General features: G+C 40.0%; 1 protein-coding gene and 1 pseudogene across 1 annotated transcript; both read right to left on the reverse strand.

Annotated features, from left to right (window-relative positions):
* Window positions 1-3,472: 3,472 nt before the first annotated feature.
* Window positions 3,473-19,154, reverse strand: LOC118667123 (N-acetyllactosaminide alpha-1,3-galactosyltransferase-like). The gene is made up of 5 exons (XM_036329896.1): window positions 18,675-19,154; window positions 17,315-17,347; window positions 13,904-13,954; window positions 7,540-7,671; window positions 3,473-4,794 (listed from the first exon to the last, which is right to left on the reverse strand). Exons 1-5 carry the CDS (start codon window positions 18,749-18,751, stop codon window positions 4,074-4,076), a joined length of 1,014 nt encoding a protein of 337 aa, XP_036185789.1. The 5' UTR covers window positions 18,752-19,154; the 3' UTR covers window positions 3,473-4,073.
* LOC118667121 lies at window positions 7,685-11,153 on the reverse strand (annotated as a pseudogene).
* Window positions 19,155-19,718: the final 564 nt, after the last annotated feature.

Here is a 19,718-nt window from a genome sequence, read left to right on the forward strand (position 1 = left end):
TATTTATCTTTCAGCAGCTTTTCCTAAGTACTGTGAACTGCTTCTGACCCTACAGAAGGGTCAGAAACATTACTATTACTCACCACTCTCTAGATCTCCCTTCCTTCGAAGGCAAATAGCAGACTCTACTTTCTAGCCCTTTTGCACAGGCAGGTGCATGCAATAAGTCCAGGCTGAGGCACCGATAAGCTCCTGTACGGTTCTCTAGTGTCTTTCCCTGACATTGTAACTAGCAATACCACAGATGGCAGACCCTCCATTGTTCTGGGTCCCCAAGTGACAACATGGAGTAATTTCCTGGCTCCAGCCCTCACCAGATATGTAGGTGAATGAGAAACTTTTTCATATTAGGCCACTAAGATTTGAGGGTTGAATTTCCCCATCCAACATGCCATTCCATAAATTCTCTGTTTAGATGAATCAGAGTCAGTTTCAATGCTCTGACAAATCCAGGTAAGAAAGTGGGTTATAGGCAACATACACTTGGGGTAAAGAAGGAACCTAAAATTCATTATCAGGCCTTGCTTGGGTTAAAGGCAATAGAAAACTCACATTAGTATTCAGAGATGGATTTCAGGCAACCTACGGACTGTAGTATTAAACAGTTAATTAAATTATCCCATGAATGAGATGTTCATCAAAGGCAAAGTCTTTGGGGCAATAATAGTTCCTGCCATAAAAATATACAATGATGATGATGATGATGATGATAACACTTATGCACCAGAGACTATAGTACACACATATATTAACTTATTTAATGACATGAAGGATATAAAGATATCAAGGACCAACTGGCATGTGAAATAGCTATATCTAATGACACCAGAGAGCTTAAATGCTGGGGTCCAGCCCCAGCAGGTCCAGGGGTCCCCAAAGGTGTGGACGGAGTCGGTGAAAAAGGAATGACACGGAGACAGCGTTCAGTTGATCAGCAGCCTAGCCAGGATCTCTAGCCAAGTTCTGGTCAGGATCTCCAGTGAAGTTCTGGTTAGGATCTCCAGCCAGGTTCTGTGTCCATGTTCTCTTGCTAGGTTCTCCAGCCAGGTTCTCCAGGTTCTCCAGCCAGGTTCTGTAGCCATGTTCCCTCGCTAGGTTCTCCAGCCAGGTTCTGTCCAGGTTCTCCAGCCAGGTTCAGTCACCAGGTTCTAGTCAGGTTCTCTTGCCATGTTCTATCCAGGTTCTGTAGCCAGGTTCTGTCTCTAGGTTCTTCAGCCAGGTTCTCTCACTAGGTTCTGTCTCTAGGTTCTGTGGCCAGTTTCTGTCCAGGATCTTTTGCCATGTTCTCTCCAGCGAAGTTCTTCTGTCTCTAGGTTCTGTGTAGGTTCTGTGTCTAGGTTCTGTCTCTAGGTTCTGTGTCTAGGTTCTGTGTGTAGGTTCTGTCTCCTGTTGTCTTGTTACATCTGTATTTATACCAGTTGATTCCAATCCTATCAATCTCTATTCCAAAGGTTAGGGCGTTTCTTATCTCCATTCCAGGGAGTAAAGATTATGTAGCTTAAGCATGATTGTTCATAGTTAAAGTGATTAATTACCCACCTGGCACTTAGTTAAGGGGTTTTATTCCCTCCCTAACTTCAGGGGAAAATCCCTACCTGGGGAAACAACCTTTCTCCGAGAGGTGACCTTGGTTAAAACACATAGTGCCAAGAAGGTGAGCAAACATATTAAGAACAGTATGCCATATATGCCAGGCCCCTTGAAACAGCAAGGATGGACCGGCTCCCGGCACTTAAAGGAAAAGCACAGTATTATAGATGTCCTCCATTTCCCTCTCTACCCCCTCAACCCAGCCCTTCCCACCTCAGGCCTTCACCACACTATTGTCTGTGTCCATGTGCTATGCATATTGAATGGCATCTTTAGAAATGACTAGAACTTCTATGTTGTCCCAACTCATGCCAGGTGACTCATGCGGGGTTGTAGCTCTTTTTGGACATCTTAAAATTTCTCCTCCAGCCCTAGAACTGCTATTACCTTCATTAAAAAAATATTGTGGATTGCCTCACTCCCCCTTGTATACGTCTCAGTTCTTTTATCATCTATATGTCCAATTCACTATCTTAATTGCTACTATTTGGAATACCTATAATAGTAGTTTGTTTTTCTAACTGGACCCTGACTACTGATAAATGTGTGTGCATGTATGTATGTGTGCAATAAATCAATTTGTATAAATATTATATAAGCACACAGCATGTGTGTGTGTGTGTGTGTGTGTGTGTGTGTGTGTGTGTGTGTATTCATGTGGTGGGTATATAAGCGCATATAAAAGTAACTAGAGCCCGGTGCATGAAATTCATGCATTGTGTGGGGGAGAGGGGGAGTTCCTCAGCCAGGCCTGCGCCCTCTCACAGTCTATGACCCCTTGTGGGGTGTCTGACTGCCAGCTTAGGCCTGATTCTCTTGGGGATTGGACCTAAGCTGGCAGTAAGGCATCCCTCTTGCAGTCCAGGGCTCTCACAGTACAGGACCCCTCACTCCTCACTGGCCACCTGCAGCGGAGGTGGGAGAGGCTTCTGCCACTGCCGCTGCTCTTGCCAGCCCTGAGCCCAGCTTCTGGCTCAGTGGCGCTCCCCCTGTGGGAACGCACTGACCACCAGGAGGCAGCTCCTACGTTGAGCATCTGCTCCCTGGTGGTTAGTGCGTGTCATAGCGACAGGTCATTCTGCCATTTGGTCGATTGGCATATTATGCTTTTATTATATAGGACTAGGGGCCCAGTGAATGAATTTGTGCACCTTGAAAGGAACTGTGGGCTGCAAGGCTATGGTAGGCACAGGGGCGGGTCTTGGCCCATCCTCTGCACCCCTGCCCGGCCCCTCCAGGCATGGTCCCCGGTCCCCTGTCTGTCGCAGCCCCACTCCTGCCGCCGTTGCTCCCATGTGCTGACGGCACCGGCCCCACTTGCACCCCCTAAAGGCACAGAACGATTGGGGCTGGCACCAGCAGCAGGTGCAAGAGGTGGCTGCTGTCCTGATTGCCTCTCAGAAGCAGGGGAAGGTGGAGAAGGCCTCAGCTGCTGCTCGCACCCGCTGATGATGCCAAGCGATCAGGACCGAACAGGGCCAGCACTGGCAGTGGGTGCAAGCAGGGCCATCGCAGGCAGTGGGTGTGAGAGGCGGCTGCTGGTCCTGATCTCCTCTCAGGAGCAGAAGGAGGTGGAGAAGCCCTGAGCAGCGATTGCAGCCACAGGTCACACCGGCTGATAGCACTGAGTGATCAGGGATGGCACTGGGCGCTGGCAGTGGGTGCAAGCAGGGCCAGCACTAGCAGCAGGTGCAAGCGCTGGGCGGGACCACAGTGTGAGTGGGAGCAAAGAATTTTCAGTAACCACCAGAGGCTCGCCCCAATGGCAACGACCAGCACCAGTGCCATGTTCCGCACATACCTCCTGGTGGTCAGCGCATGTCATAGAGACCGGTTGTTTGGTTGTTCTGGTTGTTCCACCGTTCGGTCTATTTGTATATTAACCGTTTATTATATAGGATATTGAGGGGCAGGTTTTCAAAGGGAGAATAAAGGGAGGCTTTCAATTTTCTCGTATATTATTTTTATTTTCATTAGTTTTTATAACAAAAAGTTTGTAAGTTTTAAAATACATAGTTCTTTTTGAATGACTCAAAATTTCCTAAGTAATTGTCTGCCCATCTGGTGGCAGCTTTAATGTCGTCAAAGTTTTACATAGAGTATATTAGTATAGTTGCAGTGACTTTCCCTTACCCACACTTTTAGATAATCTCTTTCCTTAAGCAATATGAGAAATGCATATATACCTACTTTGATCAATGAAAATATTTCAAGTTTCACTTTCTTGTGACAGGTTCTATTTTGTTGAATGTGATCCAACAAATAATATATCCTCAACATTCACAGAGAATATGAAATAGCTATATTATCATCTATTGTCAACACATTCTTTTTGCAACTGCTACATCTCATTTTACACAGTTCAAAATGAGAGTATGAGTGTGCTATGTTGGTGGGCTTGCCATTTTGTTAGTGACTTTTTAGTGCTAAGTTTTGTCAAGTGCTAATTACCTAAGATATAAGACAAAACAATGCTCTTAAATTCAGAACTGTAAAGGAAGGGCTTCAATATTATGTGTTGCTCTAAGAATGTTATAATGTTTAGGAGCCCAACGGATTTTAATAGCTTTAATTTCACCAGTACGTTTTTTATCAATATCCCAGCTATATTCCGGAGATAAGAGTTTAGTAGGTTTATGGAGAAAGAAATACTTGTTTAGGTGACTTTCATCATGCCACACCGCTTCAATGTTATTTTTCTTATCATTCATGATTCCTTTGAAGCACTCCCTGGCAATGTTGAGAACCTGAATGGGAGTGCCACCAAATACAGCGGCATGGTAATAAAAGTCTCCCTTACCAATAGGTATGTATGCTTCTGATAAGTTATTTCTCTCATAAGGTACCTTTATAGGATGTGCATTATACCAATGAGAATGTATCTGAGCCACTGACTCCCCTAGGGTCTCTAATCCATATTTCTGCATGAAGACTTGATCCACATCCATGCAGAAGAGGTAGTCAACTTCATATTGTATGTGATCTACAACATGCTCGCTGATGGTCTTCATGCGCATCATACTAATATCTTGCCATCTCTTCTCTCGCTTAATTTCAAAAACTTTGATTGTCCGGAGGGGACTCAGCTGTATCCAAGGAAACTTGGACAAATTATCTGTCAGAACATAAATTATGACTTTCTGGCCAACCATAAAATGCTTATTAGCAGATGATATAAAGTTGAACAAATAGAATTCAATATATCTGTGAAGTAAAAAAGAAACAAGTTCATTTTCTTATATTTTAGTGGAACACAATAATATTTTAATTATACTGACTATAGTTTACCCAAAAGTGCTACTAAGCAACCAAATATTAAATATGCTTCTTGAGTTGTATTTAAGGCAGTATAAAAGAAAGTGAAATTATCTGCCTTTGCTCTTCCTAATGGGTTCTGTGGATTATGGGAGAGAAGAGGAATTCCTCACAAGAGTGAATGAAATTGGTGAGATTAGGAACTGCACAGAGCCCAGTGCAAGGTGAGAGCCAGAGTTTTCAGGGATATCAGAGCAATGGGAACTTGCTCTGAAGGTTGTAGGTGAAAAGGGCCTTGGGTCGTTTTAAAAGCAGTTATTGCTGCCTGTAGCACTTTATGAGTAGTCAGTTATGTATAAACAGTCAGAGGTGAAATAATTCATACCCCAATATCTGCACTGACTTTCTTATTTTGCTTTGTGGCTTTTAGTACTGTGCTAAGATAACTGGATTGGAAAATAAACTTTCTCATTTCTAGTCTCTCAAGCCAGTAAAAGAGTCTCAGAGTAATAAATAGCCTCAGGTAAATTTTTAAAAGTTAAAGGTAATCATATGTGGCTCAGCTTCAGATAATGTTTATATAATCATTAAAATTAAGTTCTGGGCATTTATGCATAGAAAACAAAAACACTAATTGGAAGAGATATGTGCATCCCATGTTCATTGCAGCATTATTTACAATAGCCAAGCCTAAGTGTCTATCAACAGATGAATGGATAAAGAAGATGTGGTATATATACATATACAATGGACCATTAGTAATAAATTGAATGAAATCTTGGAAGCTAGCAACTTAAATCTAAAAAAGTCCAATTTATCCATGTTTCTTTATGGTTAGTGCTTTTGTGTCATGTTTCTGAAAGCTTTGCCTCTTTAAGGTAGTGAAAATCTACATTTTCTTTTAGTAGCTTTATTGTTTTATCTTTCACATTTAAGTCTATAATCCATTTGGATTAATTTTTTAGTGTGGCATGATATAGGGCTGTTTTGTGTCAGTCTCAGCCTATTGATAATGATTCAAGGGCTAGGAAGGCCTGGAGCCACTCACCTGGAGCCCTACTACTTGTGGTGAGACACCCCCCTCCAGTCCCCCACTCCCCCCACCACACACACACACACACAGACATTTCCCTACCAACAATGTGGCTGGCCCAGCGCTTGTGGTTCTTATGATTGCAAGATGCTTTCATAAGGTTGTTCAAAACCTCAGAACAGCTATCAGGGAACTTTGAAAAAACAAGGCTCACAAGTCCTTTGCTCCTTCCTTTGTTTCTTCCTTTCTCCCTTCCTCCTTCACTCCCTCTCTCCTTCTCTCCTTCCTTCCTTCCTTCCTTCCTTCCTTCCTTCCTTCCTTCCTTCCTCCCTCCCTCCCTCCCTCCCTCCCTCCCTCCCTCCCTCCCTTCCTTCCTTTCTTCCTCTCTCTCTCTCTCTCTCTCTCTCTCTCTCTCTTTCTTTCTAAAATATAATTTTATTGACTTCAGAGAGGAAGGAAAAGGGAGAAATAGAAACAATCAATAATGAGAATCATTGATCGGCTGCCTCATGCATGCCCCCCACTGGGGATCAAGCCCACAACCCAGACATGAGCCTTGACTGGGAATTGAACCATGACCTCCTGGTTCATAGGTCAACATTCATACACTGAGCCACGCCGGCTGGGCTTTTTCTTCCTTCCTCTTTCTGTGGGTTTTCTTTATAAAAAAGTAGAGGCCCAGTGCACGAAATCTGTGCATCGGTAGGGTCCATGGGCCTGGCCAGTGATAAGGGCCAATCAGGACCTTCCAGCTACTGGCCAGGGCCTCCCTTCCCCAGCTGCTGGCCAGGGCCTTACTTCATTCCATGCTGCCTCCTGGTGGTCAGCGCATGTCATGGCGAGCGATCAAACTCCCAGTCTCCCAGTTGAACTCCCAAGGGGACACTTTGCATATTAGCCTTTTATATATATAGATAACTATCTATTTAATAGCATGCTACTAAAAACTATAATTTTAATGAATAATAGATACATTGTTCAACTTTATGTAATACTTTCTTGTACTTTTTTGGTATAGTTTCACTATCAGGGCAGCACTTGCTTCATTAAGTGAATTGGGAAGTGTTCCCTCCTCTTCTGATTTTTGTAAGAGATTGTATAGAATTGATGTTAATTCTTCTTTAAATACTTGGTAGAATTCTTCAATGAAAACATGTTGACCTGTAGACTTTGGGAGATTTTAAATTTATAAATTTTATTTCCTCAGTAGATATAGGTCAATTCAAATGATCTATTTCATGTTGGGTAAGTTATGGTAGTTTGTGGTTTTCAGAGCCCATTTTATTTAAGTGGTTAAATGTATGTGTGTAGAGTGTTTTGTAGTATTCCCTGATAAACCTTTTGATATCTGAAGGTCTGAGGAATATAACCTGTTTCTTTCCCAATATTTGTAATTTGTGTCATTTTTTTCTTTGCCAGAAAAGAAATGGATGGTTGTGAATTTTTTTTCAAATAACGAGCTGTTTGTTCATGAGTTTTCTTTATAGCTTTTCTGTTTCAATTTCATGGATTTCTGTTCTTATCTTTATTATTTCCTTACTTCTGCTTGCTTTGGCTTTATTTTGCTCTACTTTTTCTAGATTTTTTAGGTGGAATTATTGATAATATCTAATTTTCTACAATAAAAGGCCTGAATGTAAAGGATACATAGTATTACTTACCTTCCCACAGCAAACACAGTCAGCCCCACAGTAATTTTATGATGTGCATAATAATTTTCCAGTACTTCTTCTTTATAAGTGCCATGCCACACAACTGGAGCTAACCAGTCAGTAGTTGCATTTGTGGATGCTCTGTAAGAAAGACATAAGTTTTTGAACAAAATGCCTTTTGATAACATTGTAGTAGATATTACTTATATATAAATCTTGTGTCTGATTGCAGCATTTCCTTTTAACCCTAAGCCTTTTTTTAATTTTACAATTTATACACTTTATTTATACACTTTATACACAATTTATACCAGAAACACTTGACAGTTAACCCCCACATCTGTTAGTTCCCACAACATCTCTACTGCTATTGAAACAAAATTTAAAAAAATAGAAAACAAAATAAGAAAAACATTGTTCATGTATGTAAAGTCAAGTAAGCATTAAATAATATTCTTTATCGGTGCTAGAGTCACTGATAGTTGTACAAAATGCTACATACTGTCCATAAATCACAGGAAGAACATGAAGCAAAGTCACAGTTCATCTTTCCTAATCTCTTACAGCACAGATTGTAAGAGGTTTGGAGTCATATCAGATATAGAAGTAAAGCTTTAGCACTTTAGAAAATGTATCCATGAAGAAATAGATGTGAGACATGTCATTCAAATGTCATTCAAACTATAATACGAAACCTGACCCAACTCATAGTCCAGATAGATGCCAATCCCTCTGGGCATTTCCTTCAGCACAGGGGTGACAGGAACAGACCCTGGTGCCACATAATCACCATTCTGCAGCTGAATCGTCCAACATCTGTTCTTTTCGTCTTGGCAGGTGCTGCTTTCTCTTCCTTTTAAAGAAGTCTTTTCAAACCCTCACAGCCCACTGAGGCTTGTCATCCACCTGGACCACCCAGTAATGTTGGCCACAGTCAAACCCTTCAGAACCCAGGACAACTGGGTCAACAGCAAATCCCTTTGGATTCTGACAAAGACTTGGCTTTTTCCTCACAAATCTCACAGACTTTTTATCCTCAGTCATAAGTAGATTAGGATTTGCAGTCTTAGGATCCAGGATAACTTCTCTAAATCGCTATAATTTTCTGCAGGGCTGAACCCTGCGGAGGAAGACTGAATTCTTCTCTCCTTAACTGGCACCAATAGATAGCTGGAGGTTTCAGGTTATCATAATAGTGGAGGACACTCTTGATATCCATCAGCAATTTCACATCTGGCATCACGTTCTTCTCCGCCACCTCCTTTTGTACACCTTTAAAGTTGGAAAGATGGCCTGAAAATGCAGTTGTGTTTGCAATGAGTTTCTGTTGAATGTCCTTCTCTTCTTCAGCTAGCCTTGAGAGAACTTCCTCTTGCTTTCGCTCTATAAATTGAGACTCAAATTCAGAGGCTCATTTCTGTTTCTGTTTTGCACCTTCTCTCTCAGTTCTATGAGTTTTTTGCTTTGAATGCTTATTAACTTCTGAACGTGGGTCATCTGCTTACTGATGTAACTGTAGAGCCTCAGCCTGTGATGACAGGCAGCCTCGCCCATGGGTCTCACCTGGTGGCCCTGGTGGATAGGGAGCTGAGTGCACATGGGACACAACAGCTCTAAGTCCTCCTCACAGAGAGGGTCAGGACCTGGTTGTGCTTCTTGCACAAACCCCTCTCTTCCTGCTGCTGCTTCTTGCCCCTGATGGTCTGGAGGAGATTGGCAATGTCAATCATCCTTCCCAGCTGGGTGTTGCTCCTCAAGCACCTCTCTTGGCATGTATAATACAGGCAAGGAACCCTGTATTGTACATCAGCCCAGGACGGCTGGATGCAGGAGCTACAGACGTTGTGCCCACATTCGATGGTGACAGGGTCTCTCAGGTCATCCAGAAAGATGAGACAGTTGATTTCTGTCGGGAGTCCTGCCAGAACTGCTTCAACTGCCATTGGGCCCTGAATGAAGGACTGGACTGAGGTGGGTTTCTTCAGGAGATTGGGCTCTGGGAGATCTCTCCACTGAGAAGCAAATGTACTCTCAGATCTCACTGTCCTTTCTGTCCTGAATGGTTCATTCCCATGAGACCAGTGGCTGCAGGTGTCCAGAGGAGCTCTATTCACTACCTCCAGCCGATCGCAGAGTAGTTGAATCCTGGCTCAGAAATTCTTGGTCAGAAAGCAGATAAGGTTCTAAAGTGCCTATTCATTCCTTGGGATGAGGACAGATTGTTGCATGTAAAAATGGCTCCCCTGTGGTCCTGCTCACTGCCACATTTGAAGCCAACCACTGATTTGTCTCTCTACCACCACAACCCCCCTAAACCCAAGTCATCTACAATCGTGCTGATTGGGACTGTGGCAAGTGTATGACTTTGGGACAAGATCACCTATACCTGGGTCAGTTTCCATCCTTAGTGACCTACCTACCATCTGTTAACCCCAAGCGTTGATGGTTATGATAAACTGGGGAAACAGCTGATCAGAAATGGCCAGATCATTACAAAAGTACACTTACAGATTAGTTATACTCTTTCCAAGATCTTTGAGTAATAATTTATCTTATATTTGGACAAAATATCATGGTCCTAGTATTTTTTACACTGATTATTTTCAGAAACCATATTTTGAACACAGAATTTCCCAGTTTTCATAATCTCAAGTGTTTTCAGTACTAATGTTACTGCGTACTGCTAGAATCAACTTTGTCAAAACTCTGAAGGATAGCCAAAGGTTTAGAGCAACCAAGCAAAAGTTAAATCGAGAAAAAGATGATTCAATATGGAGGAGTAGGAAAGCTATGTGATATTTTTTAACTTAGCCTTGTACCAAGTTGTTCCCCATATGGTGGTTGTATTGAAAACAGCAAATTATGTTTTCAGTGTAAGTATCTGATTATAGAGGGAGAAGAGTGGACCCAATTCCCAAGGAATTGCGTTTGTTAAGAGTTTTCTGAAGGACTGATTGTTTCACTTAATTTTGAACTCTCAAAATGGAAAAATGACTAAGTGGAGGGTACACCTTGAAAATATTTTAAAAAGGACCAAAGCCCTGCCACCTGGGGCAAAAGGTTAGGTTTAGGAATAAAAATTAAATATGCTGAAAGCCTGGGAGGAAAAGTTTGCAAGAGTTCCTTGGCAAGTAAGGGCTTTGACAAGATCCCATGATGCCTGCTCAGAAGAAGATCTGTGAAGACCCAATGATTTAATCTCTTGCTGCTATTCAGGCAGAGTGCAAGGAGGAAGTGAAGGCTAAGGCAGAGTTGTAAATATCTGGGCTGTATTGAAGGAGGGTCCAAATACAGAGCTAGTCTTCAAAGACTGTGAGATTTTCTTTGTTCTTTTCTTAGTTTTCTTTTCTCCTGCTTCTCTTCATCCTCGTCCTCCTCTTTCTCTTTTTTTTAAAATCTTTCTTCTACTGACCTCTAACATCTCCTCCACCCCAGCTCTAGGCACTTACGGAATCTCTGTGAAACTATTACCTGGCTACAAACTAAAGGAACAGAGACCTCTGAGACCAAAGAAGACAAAGAATACAGTCTTTAAAAAGTTGTTTAGAAAAGGGACTAAATAGACAAACACCTGCAACTCACAGTGAGCATGAACAACAAACGCCGAGGAGCAAAATAATCTGGTTTCCAGAATGAGCACATCATAATATTTAAAATGTCTAATTTTCGCCGAAACTGGTTTGGCTCAGTGGATGGAGCATCGGCCTGCGGACTGAAAGGTCCCAGGTTCGATTCTGGTCGGGGGCATGTACCTGGGTTGCGGGCACATCCCCAATAGGAGATGTGCAGGAGGCGGCTGATCGATGTTTCTCTCTCATCGATGTTTCTAACTCTCTCTATCTCTCTCCCTTCCTCTCTGTAAAAAATCAATAAAATATATATTTTTTTAAAAAGCCTTCATTTAAAAAATAAAATAAAATAAAATAAAATGTCTAATTTTCAGCCAAAAGTTATGAGGCATGCAATGAAAAAGAATGTATTGCCCATTCAAAGGAAAAAAATAACAAAACAATCCCTGGGGAAGCCCTGACATTGGGCTTATTAGACAAAGACTCTAAATCAACTATTTTAAATATGCTCAAAGAGCCAAAGGTAACTTGAACAAAGAACCAAAGGAAACCAGGAGAACATTGTTTCTACAAGTAGAGAGTACAAATAAAGAGACAGAAATTGTGAAAAGGAACCAAATAGAATTTCTGGAACTGAGAAGTATGATAGCTAAAATGAAAAAAACAAAAAACAAACAAACAAAGAACTATAGGATTTCAGCAGCAGATTTGATCAGACAGCAGAAAAAATCAGACACACACAGGACACTTTAATTAACAACAGAATATATATTCTTCTCAAATACACATGGAACATTCTCCAGGATCATATGTTAGGCCATAAAACAAATCTCAATAAACTTAAAATGGTTGGAAACATACAAACCATCTTTGCATTGACAGTGGACTGAAATTAGAAATTAATAGTAGAAGAAAATCTGGAAAATCCCCAAATATGAAGAAATTGAACATTCTTAGAAAACTAGTAGGTCAAAGAAAAAACTCACAAGGGAAATGAGAAAATACACTGAGATGGGTAAAAATACAAATACAGCATACCAAAAGTTATGAGATGCAGTGAAAAGCAGTACTCAGGAGGAAATATATACTGTAAACATTTATAATTTTTTAAAAATGAAATATCTCACATCAATAAAGATGAAATATCTCACATCAATAACCTAACTTTCCACCTTAAGAACTAGGAAAAAAGAACAAACTAAACCCAAAACAAGCAGAAGGGAGAAATAATAAAGACTGGAGCAGAGACAACTGATACAGAGAAAGGAAAATGATAGAATCAGTGAAAGAAAAAATGATTCTTTTGTGGAATAGATTATCAGAAATGGCCAGATCATTACAAAAGTATGCTTTTTGACACTGGTTATTTTCAGAAACCATATTTTGAACATTTTTGTTGAGAAACCTTTAACTAGACTGGCTAAGGAAAAAACAGAAATGACTTAAATTATTAAAATCAGGAATGGAAGTAGGGATATTACTATAGACCAGCCGTGGGCAAACTACGGCCTACGGGCCGGATCCGGCCCGTTTGAAATGAATAAAACTATTGAAAAAAAAGACCGTACCCTTTTATGTAATGATGTTTACTTTGAATTTATATTAGTTCACACAAACACTCCATCCATGCTTTTGTTCCGGCCCTCCGGTCCAGTTTAAGAACCCATTGTGGCCCTCGAGTCAAAAAGTTTGCCCACCCCTGCTATAGACCTTACAGGTATTAAAAAGGATTATAAGAAAATATAATAAATAACATATACACCAACATCTTAGATAACCTAGATGAAATGGACAAATTTCTAAAAGCATACAAACTAAAAGAACTGGTTCATGGGCAGTCCCATTTATGGGACTATATCAATAATCTTTTTTTATATTTAAATTTTTATTTTTTATTTTATTTTTTCTTTATTGATTAAGGTATTACATATGTGTCCTTATCCCCCCATTCCCCGCCCCCCCCCACTCATGCCCTCACCCCTCTGATGTCTGTGTCCATTGGTTAGGCTTATATGCGTGCATACAAGTCCTTTGGTTGGTCTCTCCCCCTTCCCTCCACCCTCCCCTACCTTCCCTCTGAGGTTTGATGGTCTGATCGATGTTTCTCTGTCTCTTGATCTGTTTTTGTGCATCAGTTTATGTTGTTCATTATATTACACAAATGAGTGAGACCATGTGATATTTATCTTTCTCTGACTGGCTTATTTTTCTTAGCATAATGCTCTCAGTTCCATCCATGCTGTTGCAAATGGTAAGAATTCCTTCTTTTTTACAGCAGCATAGTATTCCATTGTGTAGATGTACCACAGTTTCTTAAACAGATGTCTTCTTTCAAATTTTAATTAGGTGAAGTCCTAAAACCCTATAGCATCAGAGTGAAAGATAGATGGGTAGAATAAGAAGATGGAGACAGAGAGGGTAGGGGAAAGCTGTTGTATTAAACATGAAGTACACAGTCCATCTATCGGATTTGGGCTTTGGTTCTCTCATTGATGAAACAAGAAGAATCAACCAAATGGTCTTGAATACACCCTTACACCTTCCCCCCCCCCCCCCCTAAATACACCTTTACTCTTTTGACCTGCCATCATTCTAGGACCTTTGAGGTTTTTTTATCTACACACTCATTCATGGAGGATGCAGGTCCTAATGTCCATTCCCAATGGGTCTAGTCCACTGCTAATTTTTCCAAATGTAACCAAAGATCCATCTGCTCTCCCACATTTGGAATGGCAGTTGCCATTCATTAACTTCTATTGAGCAATCTATGGATTAATTTCACATGTTAGATTTGGCATTCTTACCTGGGGAAAAACCAGTCTGATAGATTTAATTCTGGTTGAGCCTTCACAGACCTATGGAGAAAAATAATGCAAAGAGTCACACTATATCTTATTAGAGTTTGAGATAACTTGAGTGTCTATCAAATCATGGGTTGGATTATAATAAGATGCAGAATGCAAAGTGAGCATGAAGCAGTAAGAAAAACAGTGATGAAATTTGATAATAGTGGCATGGAAAAATCATGATTTTCAACCTCATCTTAACCCTGTGTGCTGCCCAGAAATCTTTGTTTCCATAGTTCTCATTCTTATTCTTCTAATTCAGAGGGAAAATAGCAGCCATCAGATGAAAACTCCAATTTTCTTCCACCTCACATCCAAATTTACCTATAGTGCCCTAGGTGGTTTTGCTCAGTGGTTAGAGCGTTGGACTGCAGACTGAAGGGTCCCAGGTTTGATTCTGGTCAAGGGCACATTCCTGGGGTTGTGGGCTCGATCCCCATTAGGAGGCATGCAGGAGGCAGCCAATCAATGATTCTCTCTCATCATTGATGTTTCTCTCTCTATATTTTCCTTTCTCTCTGAAATCAATAAAATATATCCTATATAATAAAAGGCTAATATGCAAATTGTCCCCTCAGGAGTTCAACCGGGAGATCAGGAGTTCGATCGCTTGCTATGATGAGTGCTGACCACCAGGGGGCAGCGCGGAACATGGTGGGCGACCAGCAGCAGCAGCAGGGTGCTGAGGGAGCAAGGAAAGGAGGAGGCGGGGAGGTGGGGGCCAGGTCTAGGGACCCTATTCATGCATGGATTTCATGCACTGGGCCTCTAGTATATATTTAAAAAAAACAAAAACTTTAAAAACAACAACAACAAATTTACCTATAGTGCTGAATATTTTTCCCTTCTACCACAATGGAAATATATTTCTACTTCTGTTTAAGGTTAGCCTTAATATTCTGCTCAGAAGCCTTGATTTGATTATTAATTGCAGAAGGGTTTCTCCGAGGCCCTTTATTTGATCAGTTGACACTCTCTTGGGCATTTTCCTATGGCGTCAAATTTTCATGTACAACTAGACTTCTCCAAGGATTATAGGACTCATATATCCAACTGTATTCTGAAATCTTCTCTTTGAAGTTTACACAGACACTCCAAAATGAAGATGTTAAAGTCATCATCTCTTCCCCAAAGTAGGGCCTCTTCATTTGTTGCCTTACCTCTCCAGATCCACTTGGAATGGCAAGGCAGAAATATGAGAATCATTCTACACTCAGAGCACTCCCTACGTCCCAACATCAAATTCATCATTAAACCATGCTGGTTTTACCTCCAAAACATCTCTCAGATCCATCCCTTATTTCCATTCCCTGCCACCACATGACTGCAAAACACCATCATCGTTTATCTGGGCTACTGCAGTAGCCTCCTAATTGGTCTCACTGTACACTTTAAAAAGACTGTTTAGTGCAAAAATTTCAAAGGTACACAAATGTAAAGAGACTAATATAATAGCCCTAGCTGGTTTGGCTCAATGGATAGGGCATCAGCCTATGGACTCAAGGGTCCCAGGTTTGATTCCTGTCAAGGGCCCAAATCAGATTGTGGCCTCGATCCCCACTAGGGTGCATGCAGGAGGCAGCCAATCAGTGATTCTCTCTCATCATTAATGTTTCTCTCTCCTTCCTTCCTCTCTGAAATCAATTTAAAAAATATATTTTAAAGAAGAGACTAATATAATGAGCCTCCATATTCCCATTCCCTACAATGAGCAATGTGTTACCCTCTTAGCCTATCCTTGCATTGCCCTTTTCAACCCATTCTCCATATTTCCGTTCTGCTTCCAGTATCATGTTTCTGAAGCTCTAGTGTTACCATGTCATTATTCTGTTTAACAAAAGTTCAGTGGCTTCCCATTGTCTAAGGATGATGTCCTCACTCTTAAATGGCCAAATATTCTCCGTGATCTCACACTTCACGCTGTCCAGCCACATCTCCTACCTAGCCCTGCACTTATAATTTTCCAGGCTCATTGGCCTTTTCCTTTTTTAAATTTTATTTCCTTAAACATGCCACAGATTCAACCTGCTAATTCCAACATCACCTTCAGGCCTCATTTTAACTATCCCTTCTTAAGGGAAATATTTTCTGATCTGCTAGATGATGTTAGATGCTTTTCATTAATAGCTAATACACCAACCATAATTGAAAAATTTTTTCAAAAAATTAAAGACATCATCCAACCAAAAAAAGCTAATACATATTGAAACTTTCCTAAGTATTCTCGAATGTAATCCATACTGATAAGATAGGAATTATGATTATTATCCCCATTTTACTAGATAAGGAAATAAGGCACAAAGAGTTATTATCTTGTCCATAATCACAGAGTGGGTGGAAACTGCCTGAGTCCTTACTTTTCTTTCTTGCTACACACTCTACTGACACCCTGGCTAGGATACCTTCGGAAAGCTGACCCTGGGCTTAGTTAACAAGAGGATGGGGTTAAATCTCATGCCCAGGGGACTGTCTTTGTGCCTAGTACACAGATAAGAGTAGCTGCAACATCAGAAGTGTGAATGAGTTGTGGCATTCTACCTAACACCCACTTCCATTGACAATGATGCCTTTGAATGATGAGTATTAGTATGATAGTGCTATAGAATTCTGATTAGGTAATAGAACAATTGTTAGATTGTATTTCATTGAATACATTTTGCCAGAAAGCATTTTAACCCATTCCTCCTCTATTTTCAGGTGGTTGAAAGTTACTGCCCCTGTTAGTCATGGCTATTTACAGGGGAAATATAATCTGCCTAGCACATGAAAGCCTTCTTACTATATTATTTTCATGCATAGCACAGCTCACCCAAGTATGGAGTCATGGTCTTAGTGGGGGTCTTGTAAATCAAAGAACTATCAGAGAGACAAGGCCCCTGGACACAACAAGCATCAGAAAGGAAAGTTGCTTTCACTTCACTATGTGGATTCCCATGACTATTGAACATATAATGATATTAGATCTTGCACAATATTTGGGGAAGTTTTCCTTTCTGCACACATTCTGATGGCATGATTTGGTAGGTGACATAGGGTTAATGCAATCTCCTGAGAGTCTTTTAGCCAAAACTTTATTCCTGTGTGTTGCCCATAGCTTTAAAAGGCACAAGGTTCCTACAGGCTGAATTCTGACTCCTGTAACTCGTTCCCCTCACCAGTTGCCACTCTTCTATCAGAGGCAGCAACTTTGCCAGTCTGCTCTTCTTTGACTCCTAGTATTCTGACCTTAAACGAGTATCTCCAACATGTGTTTGTAAAACTGCTTTGGTTTACCCTGCCTGCAGGAACCAAGGACTTGCAGGTTTTTCAGTGCCCTCTAACCAGTTTTATCCTCAAAGAAGAGGTCATAGCATATTTATAAGTACTTACCAGCATTGATATGTCCTCTGTAGTTTCTTTGTGCTTAGGATAAATAAAAAAAAATATTTATTTACTTTTAAACTTATATGAAGGGTTTTCACATTTAAGATGACTAGAGTTATACTCAATCTATTCATTATATTACCTAATTTTACCTAATATTACCAAATATTTAATGAACGCATACTGTTATGGACAGGATGTTTGTGTCCCTCTCAAATTCATATGTTGAAATCCTAATTCCCAATGTGATAGTATTAGAAGGTAGGGCCTTTGTGGATGATTAGGTCGGGAGGGTGAAGCCCTCTTGAATGGGAATGCCTTTTTAAGAGAGATTCCAGAGAGCTCCTTCACCCCTTCCACCATATGAAGACATGGTGAGAGGATGGCTCTCTATGAACCAGGAACAGGCCTTCACCAGACACCAAATCTGCTGGCTCCTTGATTTTGTACTTGCCAGCCTCCAAAACTGAGAGAAATAAATTTGTTGTTCATAAGCCATCCAGCCCAAATGGACCAAGACACAATACTATATGCCAAGTACATTGTTGGTTGTAGAGTACAGTAATGAACATGATAAAAGTTACTGAGGTGATTTGACTGATAAATATTACTCATATGCTATATCTTAAAAAAATAACTATTTTTAGATACAAATGAGAAAAACTTATCATTAAAACAATGAAATTTGCTAATAGCAAATGAAGCCTTTCTGCTTGTCTCAAATATGTGGAGGGCAAATACCATACATAGTGCCTGAAGACACCAATATTAAGGATGTTTCTTTTTAAAAAATATTTTTATTGATTTTAGAGAGGAAGGGAGAGGGATAGAGAGATAGAAACATCAATGATGAGAGAGAATTATTAATCTGTTGCCTCCTGCACGCCCCCTACTGGGGATTGAGCCCACAACCCAGGCATGTGCCCTTGACAGAAATTGAACCTGGGACCCTTCAGTCCGCAGTCTGATGCTCTATCCACTGAACAAAACCAGGTAGGCTTAAGGATGTTACTTAAAGAAGATGCCACCTATTTAAAAATGGCACAAATTTCTCCATAATATTTACTAACATTACTTTGCCATAATTATACAGTAACTGTCTTGGCAGTTTGACATTGCTTCTCCTCACACATATTGGCCTACACAAATTACATTTAGCTCTGACTTCATTAGAAACAAAGAATTTTTACGCTGAAGGCAATATTTATGCTGACATATTTGGATGTCATTTGGATATATCTGGGTGTATTTGGATTGATACAGTTGCATGCTGATTTATTCAGGGGATGAACCTATAACCTTCCTGACATAACCAGACCCTTAAACCAAACACCAAAATAAAATATTCATTATTTTTTAAAATTACCTGAATCGATACTCTCTTTGCAAGGCCCATAGAGATAATAAAATGAATAATAATAGAATTTTTCTTTTGTATCTCATCCTTTACTGGGAGGAAAAAGAAACATTAAAGTAGATTAAATAAAGTACAATGTATAGAGAATAAGTTGTGTTGAATCGTGTCTCTTATGACTTAAACTAGATGACTTAATAAATTTTATCTGGGATTTAAGGCACCTCTGGTCATTGGATGTTGCTTTATATGGAAATAGAATTGAGTCAGTGAAGAGACACCATCTATTTGAACTATCCACCCAATGGTAGGATATTAACTGGTCTGGTCTTGATACAAGAGATCTTATAAACTTCATTCATCTTTTCTGAAGTACGAAGGACTCTTTTCTACAGAAAAATTACACCACTTCCTCTCCTAACTCTTTCAGAATAGGGTGTCAGAGAAAAGAGATAATTATGAAAATACTTGGACTCTAAAGAGTTGTATAATTATAAAGAAAACTTAATTATTTGTAATTAAATAATCTTATGAAGTTGATCATTCTAAGATAGGTGATAGTACTGATAACAGTATAAAATATGTGCCCCTTCTCAAAGTATTTGAATATATAATTGGTTCAGAGCGCTCACTGGAGGCTAAACTATAATTTTTAGATTATTTGTTCATTGACCTTGGAATTTCAGCCATCAAGTTTACAAAATTCCTTTGTAATATTTAATCTGTGGAAATACAGTTGTGTGCAGAAAAGAAATTGGCTATGGCTTAATTTGGTTGAAATTAGAGACAAACTCTTACCTTTTGTTTTCCTAAGATCATGCAGGAATTTTATACAGTTTCTTCCTTGAAGACTTAACATTTATGGTATAGTGGTTTGGGAAGACATATGGAGAATCTTAAGAGGGCAGACAGTTTTCAAGCAAGAACTTTTAAGACCTTTGAAAAATCATAAATCAGATAACCTATTATTGGTTCTATGGTACTCTCCAGTTTTTGTGTTTATTATTTCAGTCTTCTGTGAATGATGATGTCATCAGATTCTCTTGATGATGAAAT

Source organism: Myotis myotis, unplaced genomic scaffold (genome assembly GCF_014108235.1).
Source record: "Myotis myotis isolate mMyoMyo1 unplaced genomic scaffold, mMyoMyo1.p scaffold_m19_p_12, whole genome shotgun sequence".
Taxonomy (NCBI): Eukaryota; Metazoa; Chordata; class Mammalia; order Chiroptera; family Vespertilionidae; genus Myotis; species Myotis myotis.